Below are 13,916 nucleotides of genomic sequence, written 5' to 3'. Positions count from 1 at the left end.
GTTGTTTGGATCATCCTTCAGTGTTTTAAGTCATGTCCCTCCATGACTGGGAACTACAACATCCCAATAAGAGACGCATCATGCACGTCGGGAGACGCCTCTGACGAAGACGGAAGTAGTTCCCTTGTCCGACGAAACGCGTAAGGTAATTGAACAGCTTTTGTTTGTTTCAACCTAGTGTCTTTTAAAAAGAAACCAAAAAGTCTATCATGTCCCTCCTGTTTCTCTGCCTCATGTCAGTCATTCTGCTTCTTATTACTAACAAAAAGCAAGCAGCAAATGAAAAAAAAAGAATGCTGTATAAACTAAAACAGCATTAAACTAGAAAAAAAGCCTTACATCTCTATGCTCTAAATTGTACAATATGCATGTTGAGCACACAGGACTTTGCACAGTACTTTTTTGTCAGGCTCAACAGAGAACACACAAAAAATATAATTGTGCTGATATGTAAATACGAGAGTGCTGGGTTAGAAAAAAAAATACACAAATGACTCTGCTGCGAATCCACTTTTGTTTGTGACTTGTTTTGCACATAAGCAAACACCTCCATATGTAATCGTGTCTTTACACTCACCATGGAGCTGCCTTCACCACCAGGGTCTACTGTTGCATATGACAGGCTGTATTTGATCCAGCGGAATTCTCTACCTGCTGCTATTCCATGTCGGATCACGACAAACTCCCATAGTATGAATTCTTCTGGGTAAGCCTCATGCTTATTTTAATGCACTCTACACCGATCTAGGTACAAAACATGGGAAAGGGAACAAAAACTAGGGCTGGGGTTGAAGGCTCTGTGGCGGATTGTCCCTGACCTGGTTTTGCGCCTGGGGGCTGGGGTGGATGTTGGGGGGTGGCCCGGGCCCGGGCCCTCAAGGTGAGGGGGGGGCGGGGGAGGGGGGAGGAGGACGGACGAACGGGTTGGGGGTGTGGGGGGATGTAGGTCAATGTAATGACGACGTATGATCACACAGGATTATATCCCTTTCATTTAGTTCTGTTTTACTTGTCCATCCAATCACGTAATCCTTCCTCCCCATGTGTATCCCATCTTTCTCTTCTGTTGTGTCCTGTGTCCTTATCACTTGTGTAATTGTGCACTTTGTATCTTATATACTCATCACTTAATAATAAAAAAAGGAAAAAAAAAAAAAAAAAGAATTCTTCTGCTTTAAGTAACAGACTCCTTACTCATCGGTCCACAGATCTATCTGGACACAGAACACTGACTGTGTCTTCACCCGCTCTGCATCGTGTCCCTTTGCTGTTAGGCTAAAGGAGACGCTTGTTTTGTAGAGCGCGGCTGCAGCAAAAAGTCAGGGATATATTTTGGTTGAGCGTGAGATATGAGGGCTGTAGCGTGAGAGCGTGTGAAGGTACTCTAATGCGTGTGTCCAGGGGCGTAGCACCTAATTCTGGGCCCTGGGTACAAACAATCTTGGTGGACCCCCGCTCATATTTTATGTTCTTTAACCACATAACAGTGACAGTTTTACAGTGCAGTTCATTTAATTTCTATTACAACATAATTATATATAGCCTAACCAGGTGAAAAATATTGGTCGACCTAAAAAAAAAATGCTTCATAAACAAACACATGGATGGTTGGTTTGATTGTTATTTTTAACCTCTTACCACCCGCCTGAACCAAATACATTCTGTCCTCTTTGGCCATTATATAGGCCTGTGTAACAGCTCATTTGAAAGCTAAGACCCACAAAACGGATCTTTTTCCTTGCGTTGTTGCTGTGTTGTGTCACCTTTTTTATGTGTTTTTTTTTATTCTTTTCTTTTTTTTAAATTTTTGTCACATTTTAGTTGAGTTTTTGTCACTTTTTGGTTGAGTTTTTTGTCACTTTTTGTTGAATTCTTGTCATTTTTTTGTTGATTTTTTGTCACTCTTTGGTTGAGTTTTTGTCACATCTTTGTTGAATTTTTGTCACTCTTTGGTTGAGTTTTTGTCACATCTTTGTTGAACTTTTGTCACATTTCTGTTGATTTTTTGTCACATCTTTGTTGAATTTTTGTCACTCTTTGGTTGAGTTTGTGTCACATCTTTGTTGAGTTTTTGTCACATTTTTGTTGCGTTTACACCCTTGTTTTCTTCTCATTTTTTGTGGCTGTTTTGGTGCTTTTTTCCCCAAGAAGCTTTTTGATTAGGGTAAAGCCAAACTGGAGAAAATGGGATCCGTTCAGGTGAGAGTTAAGAGGTTAAAGGGGTGTCGGGGCCCGAAAATTCATCCATCATTATTGTTTGTGCAAAATTCTGTCGAGCAACCATTGTATTTCAGCCCGGTTGTGTTTGATTCTTATAGCATCAATTATGAGGATATAGAATATAGAACGCTTTTTGCAGCACTTTTGAGGGCCCCCACTCTGCACTGGGCCCTGGGTACTCAGCACCCTTTACCCCCCCCAGTCCGACGCCCCTTCGTGTGTCTCACGAGGAAAGCGTGAGAGTTGACAGCCCTGAGTCAAGTATCAGAGGAAACCGACGCAGACAAAGGAGACCACACAAACTCCACACAGAAAGGCCCCGTGCTTCCAGCCCGGGACCTTCTTGCTGAAGCCGTGAGCGTGAAGAGCAGACCTACCTTTAATGGTGAGCGTGAAGTCCATGAGGTCGTCTTTGGCGTCGCACACGTACTGCCCCGCGTCCTCGGCGGTGACGCAGTGGATGGTCAGCTGTCGGCTCACTCCCTCCTCTGACAGCGAGACGTTTCTGCTCTCCTCCACCTCCTCGCCGTTCCTCTTCCAGGTCACCTCAGCGCTCGCCCTGGACACCTCGCAGTCCAACGCCACGGACTCCCCCAACGCCCTCTCCACTCGACTCGCCGTTTTCCGCGGCCGAACGAACCGGACAGGAGGTTCTGGAGACCAAATACATAATGAAACCCATAAAGTCTAAACTCTGTTATTCTCCATCTTCTCTCTTCTCACCTGCGATGTTGACAAAGAAGGTCATGGAGTCGTCGGCGGTGTCGCACACGTATTCGGCGGAGTCCTGCACGCTGGTTTTGGGGATGACGAGGCGCCTGTAAACCCCGTCCTCTTCGATCAGCAGGTTCTGGTTCTCCTCCACCTCCAGCCCGTTCCTGTACCAGCGCACCACGGCGTTGGGCCGCGAGATCTCGCAGCTCAGCACCATCCGCTCGGCCGTCTGCTGACACAGCTCCATCTGAGGCTGGCTCGGGGACACGATGCGGACCGGCGGCTCTGCAAGCGAAACACACTGCTGCATGACTTAGCCTTTTACAAACACGCATGTTCTGACAACGTTCCTGCCGGTTATTCCCACCAGGAGGAGGTACTTCACTTCCACTGTTAAACAACTCACATTAGCGTCCGGCATTGTGTTTGCTGAAAGCTCGAGGCTTGGGTTTCCTTCCCAGACAGGAGCAGGTAAAGAGCCGACTGTGCAGAAGTGCTTTAGATCACGATCATGTTAGATCTCGTTATATTGCCCACTCCTACAACTGAACACTAACAACAACAACAAATCTAAGGGTCCGACCTTCCACCAGGCTCAAGGACAGCAGGGCTCCAAACACGACGGTCATCTTGCCTGTTGCGCAGCTGTTGCATGAGGGCGTCGCTTATAAAAAAGTAGGGCCTAGACTTTCTTCAATTAAGTATGATTTTTTGATTACTTAAAGGGACTATACAGAGTTTAAAAATGTTAAAATGATGTATTTTCCTCCCCCCACATGTTCCTCCATGTCCTAATGTGTAGAATGAGCTCAGACCTGTTCACCACAACTGCCTCTAAAATCCTGCACTGTCACTAAAAAAGATGTTACTTTGGGTCCGAGGTGCCGTCATGCACGAGCTTAAAGGTCCTATATCATGCAAAATCGACTTTTTGGAGCTTTTAGCCATGTTGTAATGCTATTTCCTTATCAAAAACACCCCCAGAGTGGTTTGTGGCTTCATTCACACAGTTCTCAGTAATCCTCCTGAATCCTGCTCTCTGAGGCTCCGCCCTCTGACGTTTTTTATGTCATAGTGTCACACAGGAAGAGCACAACTTCTGTAATGTAAAGCCTTACAGCCTGATTTGAATTTATAAAACAGCTTAAAAAAAAAAAAAAGGAAGTGCTTCCAGGTCAGGGCTGAAAACAAACACAAAACAAACACTCCCTGAGCATCTGAACAGATTCATGTTTGCACCAAAGCTGTGAAGAAGGAGCTCTTTCTAACCTACTCTGGACACGCCTGTTCTTTATTCTTACCTAACGATAATGTCATGGAGAAAAGCGCGTTTGGCTACGAGGACAGACTTCACTCAACCTTGCTAAAGAAGAGGCCACTCGCCAGAAGTTCACATTTCTTTCCGGGATTCAGTGACTATCAGCCAAAATAGTGCTTTTCTGTGACTGTCTCTTGATGGATGTTTGGTGAACTTTCGCCAGAACAAAGTGGATTAAGAGAGGGGGGGGAGTTAACTGAATCGAAGAGTCTGGTCTTCCGTGTTTGGAAAATACCCCCAGAAAATACGTATATTTCTCACAAAAAATAGTGCTCCATAGCGGTAGAGGTACAACATGTCATATAAATATCTATACTTTACTTTGGGATGGCTAAAATAGCATGATACAGATCCTTTAATATAGCTAACTTGCATCTAGCCCCTTTAAGGGTTAATGCGATTAAAAATCGAAATGACGAATTCCATTTTACTTCAGCGCCTCAGACACTTATTCAGTTTCTTTTGTCCTGCAGACGTTTCTTAGGGACAAACACAGCGTGAAGCTAAAAACAACACCACTGTCAAACTTATCAACTCACACAAATGCGATGAAGAGATGTCGACTGAGGCGTGGTTTATTAGCAGCAGCACATAGCGCCGCCTCCCGTTCTTCCTCTAGCCTTATGGTCTTTTATAAGTTCTATCAGGTCAAACTAAAAACTTGAATTATCCCACCGTGAGTTAAACACTGTCTGTGGTCAAAAAGCTAAAACAAACAAAAGCCCCACCACCTCTCCCTCGCCCCATCCCGGCGGCGGAAAGAGTCTGATTGGAGGAAGAAGGTTGGACTAGCTACATGACATCGCCATTGGCCATGGGTGTTTGACCTGCCCACTTAAAGAGCAACATCTGGAGCTGTAAGATCTGCATTTAGAAGCACAAGATCGAGATATTTTGCTGTCTGTATACAAATGAAACAAGGCTATCTAAATGTGAAGATGGGAGATCAATGGAACAAGTATGAACCCATAAAGTGCAGATTTAGCCCCCGTGTTTGCTACAGTAGGATGAGCACAGTTGAGCTTTACCCGTGATGTTGAGCTGGAAGAAGATGGAGTCGTCGTCGGTGTCGCAGACGTACTCCCCGGAGTCCTCCACGCGGCTCGACTGAATCTTCAGCCGTCTGTACGGACCCTCCACCTTCAGCCGGATGTTCTCGCTCTCCTGCAGCTTCTGGCCGTCCTTGAACCAGCTCACGGCTCCGTTGGCGCGCGACAGCTCGCAGCTCAGGATGATCTCCTCCGGGACGTGGCGGTCCAGGTGCACGTCCTCTTTGGGGTGAACGATCATCACCGGGGGCTCTTTCAAAAGCACAGGCAGCAGGTTATCTACCGAGTGTGGAATAATGTACTCATCTCTCATGCTTCAGTGGATAAGGAGACTAAAAAGTTCTACACAGCATATATCTCCTCTAAGTTACTGTGAACGGACTTTCTTCAGAGTTACACCACAGGGCAGTGTTACAGTACAGCTGACCGACACGTGAAAGGGGAAGTCATGGAGATTCTGCTGAAGGGCTTTACTCACCGGCCTTGAGACTAGTTGGAGACTCGCTGCTGGTCACGTGAAAACAAACAGGTTCAACTTCAGCTGAGTCTCCACATGGTCTCCAGCAGCTGTGGCAATGTTACGAACACAATTTATTTTCTTCAACCTGTAAGACGTCTCCAAGACCTGTCGGATATAAGGAGCTCTCAAGAAGACTCTCTGTGACTCTTTGAGAGCTCCTTGGTATCGACAGGGCTCTGAGACATTGCAGAAACGTCTCACGGGTTGAAGAAAACAAATCGTGTTTGTGAAACAACTGCTGAGACTCTTGGAGACTCCGCTTGTTTTCATCGAAACTTCCTGGAGACTCGCCTTATCTTCTCCAGGGGACGTATTGGAAACATTTCTGTGACCAGCGGCAACTCGAGTCTCCAACTAGTCTCCAGGGCGGTGAGATAGGCCCTTTAGACAGAACCTCTGCTGGATGAGAGTGTTTCCTGAATAAAAGCAATAATAAATAATAATAATAAAGAGTTAAGTGGTTGCATTAGCATTTTTGCTTTCACACTTATTTTTCAACCTCTTCATGGGGCTAGTTTTGGCCCGGGCATTTGGACGCACTTGGACAAAAGGGAGCGCCCTTCCAACCTTCTCAGTGTAACCAGCAGAAGTCTGAAGTTCTGTCTAAAGCAGAAGCTCCATGACTTCCTTCTTCACTTCTCAGTCTGTGCCTGAAGAGTAATGAGGCCTCAGCCTTTTTACTGGAAACAAAGAGCTCACTGTATTTAGCGTCATGTTACTGTCACTCATGGTGTCTGACCTAAAGTCTCACTCTGAAGAAAGTCACATTCACACTGAGAAGGTTGGAAGGGCGCCCCCTTGTGTCCAATTGGGTCCAAATGCCCGGACCAAAACTGGTCCCCTGAAGAGGTTAAAAAATAAATTGTGTGAAAGCAATAATGCAAATGCAACCACTTAACTAAATTGTTTAGCTTTTATTCAAGGAAACACTTAAAAGACTGAAACTGAAAGTGTTTATATCTAGTAAATCCTTAATTACACAAATGTGTTTTATCACGTGTCATGTTCAGTTCCTCTGAGTCGTGGTGGACCATGACAGATCTAGTTTGACTTTGGAGACTCATTTGAACCTCTCGCCCCGTTACCTCGCACGGTGACCTTGAACAGCAGCACGTTGTCTCCGGCGCGGCAGGAGAAGGTCCCGCAGTCGGACATCTGGGCGGAGCAGATGGTCAGGCGCCTCCGCGTGCCTTCGGCCTCGACACGGACGCCGTCGCTGGGCTGAATCTCCACTCCGTCCCTGTACCACGTCACGGCTCCCTCGGGCACCGACACGTCGCACGCCAACCCCAGCTCCTCCCCCTCCACCACGCTCTTCAGGAGCTCCTCCTCGGACATCTCTGTGAAGGTGACGGGCGGCGCTGCAACGACACGACGCAGAGGTGAGAGTCTGCGCCGGGCGAAGGCGGGCGGGGCCATGCATCTGCGGCGCCGGGCGGGGCATGCTCGTCACAGGCCTCCTACGCAGCTAGTGTTAATGTCTAAACGCTACAAGCCACAAATGGACGTGTGGAGAGGGATGAGATGACGAGAAGCGAGCGCAAAACCCAAAGGGGACGGGATGATTACGATGGAGAACCGTGGGCTTCCGTTTGGAGGGTTAGAAGCGTGAGATGTGGAGATGGCCGTGGGGGAGACTGAATTTCACCTTGAATCAATGAAACTGACTGGTCTTTGGGGACGCCCGCCTTCGGAGCTCGCGTCTCCAGAAAGTCAGGGGCCGCAGGTGTCGGCGTGTGCGGTTTCAGCCGGTGTGTTTTCACGTCGGGATAGAGGGCGCTTCTGCCTACGCTCAGCACGGGGCTCGCTGCACGCCGCCCCGGGGCGTCTGCCCTTTGCCTCCAGACCTCTGCGATCTGCCCTGGGGCCTCAGCGCTTTCTCCTTGGGCCTCTCCGCACTGCCCCGGACTCGCTGCACGCTGGCCTGGACTCGCTGGACTCTGCCCTGGACTCGCTGCACGCTGCCTCCAGACCTCTGCGATCTGCCCTGGGCCCGCTGCATGCTGCCCCAGGCTTGCTGCACGCTGCCCCGGACTCAGACTCGTTGCACGCTGCCCCAGGGCTTCTGTGCTTTGCCTCGAGACCTCTGCGATCTGCCCTGGGCCCGGTGGACGCTGCCTCAAGACCTCTGCGATCTGCCCTGGACTCGTTGCACGCTGCCCCAGGTCCTCTGCGCTTTGCCTCAAGACCTCTGCGATCTGCCCTGGGCCCGGGGGACGCTGCCTCAAGACCTCTGCGATCTGCCCCGGACTCGTTGCACGCTGCCCCAGGGACTCTGCGATCTGCCCTGGGCCCACTGCACGGTGCCTCAAGACCTCTGCCATCTGCCCTGGGCCCGCTCCATGCCGCCTCGAGACCTCTGCCATCTGCCCTGGACTCGTTGCACGCTGCCCCGGGGCCCCTGTGTTCTGCCCCGGGGCCCTTGTGTTCTGCCCTGGGGCCTCCGTGCCTGCGTCAGCCTCTGCAACAGCTGAGAACCAAAGTGGGTGCTATTGATAAGACGGGACAAGGTGAAAGAAGAGCAGAGCCCCATTGACAGCGAATAAACTCCACTTTGAGGCGTGGTAGCTTCTACATTTAACCCTTAATAAACTAAAAAAATATTCAAACCAGATGTTTTCAGCTGTTGTCAACCCATCTACCTCATTTAGATGATGTCAAAGCCTGGGTAGAAGTCATTGAAGAAAAATTTGATAATGAAAATTGTGGCTTCTGATCCAAATGTTAAAACATATTCATTTTTTTCTGCTTATTGTGGGTCGGGTTCACGTCTAATGGCCACTCTAATAATCTGTTTATTATAGAGAGGCCATTCTTCCCTCACCGTAGGCACTGGCTTCACAGTTCCAGACCATAAGAACGGCTCGAACAGCTTCCCTAGCGCTAATATGGCGGACGTCGTGACTAAGAGGGTCATAAACACCCAGATTACCGTCTTCATCAATGGAAATTCACATCTGAGAAACGTTGAGGAACAACCTTTGACCGACCGTCGTCTAAGCTTTTACCCGACTCTGCGTCACATATAAAAATACTCTTCAAGTTCACGGTCAGCAGGTGGAGAGGCCATTAGTAAGAGAATATCATCAGAACGCCCTCACATGCTTCCATCGGAGCGGTCTGTGCCGAGCTAAAAGTGCGGACATGTTCATCCCCGGGTTTAACGACCACAAGGGACGCAATAAGACGAGTCGGCAAAGACTCGCTCCTTTCTCCTGAACACAAATGTTTTTTATAGAGAAATGTACAAAGTATTGTTTCTGCTGTGCATCAATTGTCCCTTTAGAAATATAAGGTTCTTACACCGATCCAGCTTTTTTGCAGCAGATACTGATACCGGGGATTTGAGTATCTGCCAATATCTAATATTAACTGATACCAAGAGACTTTCTTTAAAGTGGTCGCTGTGAGTGAAAACGTGAATGGTCCATTTTCCTCTGTTGTGAGATCAATAACACCTTCTCTTTTCTTGCAAACGAGACGTTACAGATCAATTATGGCTACCTATATGATATCAGTTCAGTGTCGGACATTTGTTGCTGATACCCTATATCGTATTTTTCCAGTGTCGGCTCCGATATCCGAAACCAGAATCGGATCGGTGCATAAGATACGATAAGGTAAGTCTTTATTGATCTCACAATGAAGAAATTCCCTTGTTACATTCAGCTCTCAGAAACACTCAGGGTGTGCAGGATAGACAGGACATGTGTATCCCTATGTCCGAGTACATCTGATATTCAGGTGTACAGCTCTGACCACTCAGGGAAATGGAAACGGGCATCATGTTTTTGCGACAAAAATCTACAAAGTGTTGGCCCAGTGGACAGAATGGGTCCAGGAACGATATGTGAATACCTTAATTCTGACAACAATTTCAGACTTAATCATTCTGAGGGAAATGTCATATTAAAGGTCGGACTGACAGCACTGCCTGTGGGTGCTCTGTGCTCCACTGGGAAACACAAAGTGTGTGAAAAAGATCAAAAATCTGTTTATAGTCATGTAATGAGACCTGCTGTGTCCATTAGTACCAAGCACTCTCTGAAACAAGCTCAGAATAATGAGATCACCTGCAACATCCACCTTGAAAGTGATGGAGTCGTGAACGGCATCGCAGCTGTACAGTCCGCTGTGCCGGACCTCAGCCGCCTGTATGACCAGAGCCCTGAGCCGCTCTGTGCTCTGCAGCTCATACTCGCCCCGCGGCGGCGTCTGCCCGCCACACTCGCCCCGCGGCAGCGTCTGCCCGTCTAACTGGCCCGGTGGCGGCAGCGGCTGCCCGTCTTTGTGCCATAAAACCTGCGCCTCGGCCTCGGACACCTCGCACTGCAGCACTATGGGGCAGCCCGCCTCCACAAACTTGTTTCTAGCCACCTCCGGCAGCGGCGAGAACCGCACGGGGAAAGCTGTGGGTATTAGATTTGCAGACCACACGTGTTAGGCGCTGGGACACATCACGGTTACAGACTTTAGTGGCACACACTTCACCTTGGACTCGGACGCTAAACGTGACGCTGTTGTGGCCGAGGCTACAGCTGTAGGTGCCTGCGTCGCAAGGCTTAGCGGCGTGCACCATGAGCTTTCTCACGCAGCCGTCTCGTTTCATGTCCAGGCCTGTTTTACAAAACAATTCCACCTGGTCTTTGGCCCAGGAGACCTGCGCCCCGGGCTCTGACACCTGGCACTGCAGGACAATGGGAGAGCCCAGGGGCACCAGCCTGTGAGAGTCACACAGAGCGATGGGTAAGATGTGAGGAGCTCGGCCTAAAAGAGGAGAGAGGGGTTTATAGAAGAGGTCAAACTCTACACCTTTGCATTACAGAAGGTTCACCTTTGATGGCCACCTCAAACTGGACTTTGTCTTCGTTTGCTGAGCACAGGTAGACTCCGCTGTGCCTCTGTTCGGCCGCTAGGATGGTCAACGATCGGACCAAACCCTGCTCCTGTATCTGAGTATTATCGTCTGGATGGATCTTCTCTCCGTCTTTAGTCCAGGAGACTTCAGCCGAGGGTTCCTCGCTCAGCTGACACTGAAGAACCACAGGAGAACCTTCTTGGACCTGATGTCTCCTGTCTGTGTCTCTGAGCTCTAAGAACGTCACTGTGGGCTTCACATCTAACACACAAGTGCATTCAGTCATCTTCTGACACAAAGACAGAGTTCAAGAGTTTAAGAAACAAAGGACAGACGACAACTCCAAGACTCAAAGAGTTTTCACAGACAAACAACATGACGGACATTACACACGGCACAAACCGAGGTTAAGAGGTCAGCAAACTCACACAGCAGAAGAGCGCACTGCGTTAGAGCATCGCAGCGTTTAAGTCTCAAAGATTAACAGCTTTTAGACCAACCCCTTCAGCTCAGGCTGACAAAGGATCATTGTTGTGTTTCCCACTTACCACTGAGTTTATGTGATTCCACATAAACAAGTCACTAAGGTTATAACAGTGGAGGCATGTGCATCTTTCACTGCCATTTACAGAGGGGGAAAATGCATTCGCCTTTTCAATGACACGGTTTAACATCTGATCATCTTGCAGTTTACACTGGGGAAATGGTGGCAATATAAATGGCTCTTCAAAAAACAAAAAGCAGCACAGCAAACTCAGGGGGCAAATGTTTAAAGTTTAATGTTTATTTCTGATGACGTTTCAGCGGAGCCTTCTTCAGATCCTTCTTCAGATCCTTCTTCAGATCGTACAGTGCATTAATAAAGATCATTTGGACATCTGCTTCCTGAGTGTGTCATGCTGCTGCTTCTGGTATTTTGAAGAGCCAATACTACTAATACTACATACAGTACTACACATGTGGTTTGTTCTAGTCTTAGAGAAAAACGGCCCTTTCCTGACGTCTCTGAAAGAGCAGTGATGCCAGTATTACTCTAATATAATTTATTCAGTAACGAGTAATCTATCACATTACCTTTGCCAGATCAGTAATCAGATCAACAGAGTTACTATTCCGTAATTTTCCTTAGGAAAAATAGATACTTTTTTCTTCCGACATAACCGTAGACAACAATAGAGGAGAGAGATGGAAATATGTCACTTTCTGAACCTATGGCAGCTTTGTTGTGTTAAAATGCACTTCAATAACACAGGCGATATTTGCATTTTGAGGCGGGGGAGGGGATGCCAGCAGTTGATGAATGTAACTAATAAAGTAACTTGTAATCTAACTTTGTTACTTTCAAAATGAAGTAATCAGAAGTTACTTTAAAAAATGACTGATCAGAAATCAGTAATCAGACTACTTTTTCAAGTAACCTGTGGCAACACTGTGTTTTTGTTGTAAAAAAGGTAATCAGGTTATTGGATACAGCAGCACAGTGGGCGGCGTTATTGCACCGTAACGCTGAGCGTCGCTCGCCATGAAGCAACAAGACAGAGATCTTTCTGGTTGCTCCTCATCCTGAAGGTCAGTGCTGCGTTAGAGTTAGCGCCTGCACCGTGTTAGTAGCAGCGCACACACTTAGCTCTCGTGCCCGGCGAGCACACGGTCAGCTGCAGCCCCATCACCTTGGATGTCCACGGTGAACTGGATGTCGTCGTCCTTAGACTCGCAGCGGTAAACTCCAGAGTGCTGCCGCTCCACAGAGGGCACGAACACGCTCCTCCTGTGGCCCTCGGTCTGGATGTCCACGCCTGTGTCGGGCAGCAGCGTCGCTCCGTCCTTGTACCACGTGACCTGCCCGGAGGCGTCCGAGAGCTCGCACTGCAGAGCCAGGGGACTGCCCTCCATCACTGTTCTCTTCTGCTCAGCCTCAGACAGAGCGGAGAACTTACACAAAGGAGCTACAGGTGAATGAGAACAGTCAGTCAAAGGTCTTTAGCAAACCACTGTCTGCAGCGATCAGAAACAATTCAGCCAACACATCAGGAAATCTGCACGTTAGAAAATCAAGTGACACAAGCCTAAACATCAAAGCACAATTTCAAAAGTGTATGAACTCAAGAACATTGGGCTGCACACAGTTAGAGAGACATTGGGTTAGTTTTAGACTGAAGCTTTGTTGCCCCAAAGTATGGACAGTTTTTCTTGTTGAATTGGCATATGTCACCTGACCAAAGATGGTACTTTTTTATTGCAAATTGAATCCTTCCACACATTTAAAACCTCAAAAGCTAACATTTGTTTTCCAAGCCGATTGCAGCAGTAACGGGACACAACAACTCTGTGCTATTTTTGCTTGTGCTTTGTTGACAGTGGAATAGTTTTACTTCCCTTCTCTGACATTTGTCACTCTACATAAACCTCTTTCCTCCCTCCTGCCAAACCTTAACATTTCTGCAGACCAGGCATAAGACCAGCTGGTGCTCTGGGCTCCAGATCCTATGTTTTTCACCTTGTATTCTCAGAAGGGCCAAACCAAACGGTGCACATGCTCAGCAGGAAGGTTAGCACCTGGGGTTCAGACTCTGTTAATGCTACAAGCCTCATTGTTAGCTCCTTTCACCTTTGACGTCCACCGTAAACCGCACGGCTTCGGTGGCCGCGTGGCAGCTGTACTCGCCGCTGTGCCCCGGGGCGGCCGAGGCGATGGTCAGCCGTCGCTCCGAGCCCTCGGACTGTATCTGCAGACCGTCTCCTGTGCACAGTTTCACTCCGTCTTTGAACCACGTCACGGGCTCTTTGGGGTCAGACACTTCGCACGGCAGCTCTACGGCCTCGCCCGCGTCACATGACCTCTGTGCGGCGCCCAGAGCAGTGAGTCTGACCGGCGGAGCTGCAGACGGTCACCAGAACAAACCGTTATCACCAGGCGCTGCCGCAAAGAGGAACTCCACAACACCAGGACAGGAGTTAGTCATGCTCACAGCTACGGTTACAGTCTGTCTGAGGGTTAGGACTAAACACAGAGTCGAACGCTGGACAGGGACACGGATGGGAATAACACACATCTAATCATTAAACCGAATGGTGCTTGATGTTGTACTAACACCAAAGAGTATTACAGCAAAACACTTTCTCCTGCATAATAATCATGGAACAGTTGCTCTAAAACCTATAAATAACCTGATCCTGTTGGTGAGTTTGAACCATTTCACTTAAGGAACTTGTCCATGTTGATTCCTAGATGAGGAC

General features: G+C 48.2%; 1 protein-coding gene across 1 annotated transcript in view; it reads right to left on the bottom strand.

Annotated features, from left to right (window-relative positions):
- Positions 1–13,916, bottom strand: part of LOC306968393 (obscurin-like) — a gene marked incomplete at its 5' end in the record, with an annotated part of 80,097 nt that overhangs the window by 42,169 nt on the left and 24,012 nt on the right. Inside the window, 10 exons of the mRNA XM_079563739.1 lie at positions 2,598–2,873; positions 2,944–3,219; positions 5,281–5,553; positions 6,907–7,182; positions 7,470–8,291; positions 9,895–10,230; positions 10,313–10,588; positions 10,656–10,940; positions 12,350–12,625; positions 13,288–13,557. Coding sequence (XP_079419865.1) covers positions 2,598–2,873; positions 2,944–3,219; positions 5,281–5,553; positions 6,907–7,182; positions 7,470–8,291; positions 9,895–10,230; positions 10,313–10,588; positions 10,656–10,940; positions 12,350–12,625; positions 13,288–13,557 — 3,366 coding nt within the window. The remainder of the gene's footprint in view (positions 1–2,597; positions 2,874–2,943; positions 3,220–5,280; positions 5,554–6,906; positions 7,183–7,469; positions 8,292–9,894; positions 10,231–10,312; positions 10,589–10,655; positions 10,941–12,349; positions 12,626–13,287; positions 13,558–13,916) is intronic.

Source organism: Gobius niger (genome assembly GCF_951799975.1).
Source record: "Gobius niger genome assembly, chromosome: 9".
In the NCBI taxonomy this organism is placed as follows: Eukaryota; Metazoa; Chordata; class Actinopteri; order Gobiiformes; family Gobiidae; genus Gobius; species Gobius niger.
Note: the sequence above shows the minus strand (reverse complement) of the source record. Positions and strands in the feature narration are given on the sequence as shown.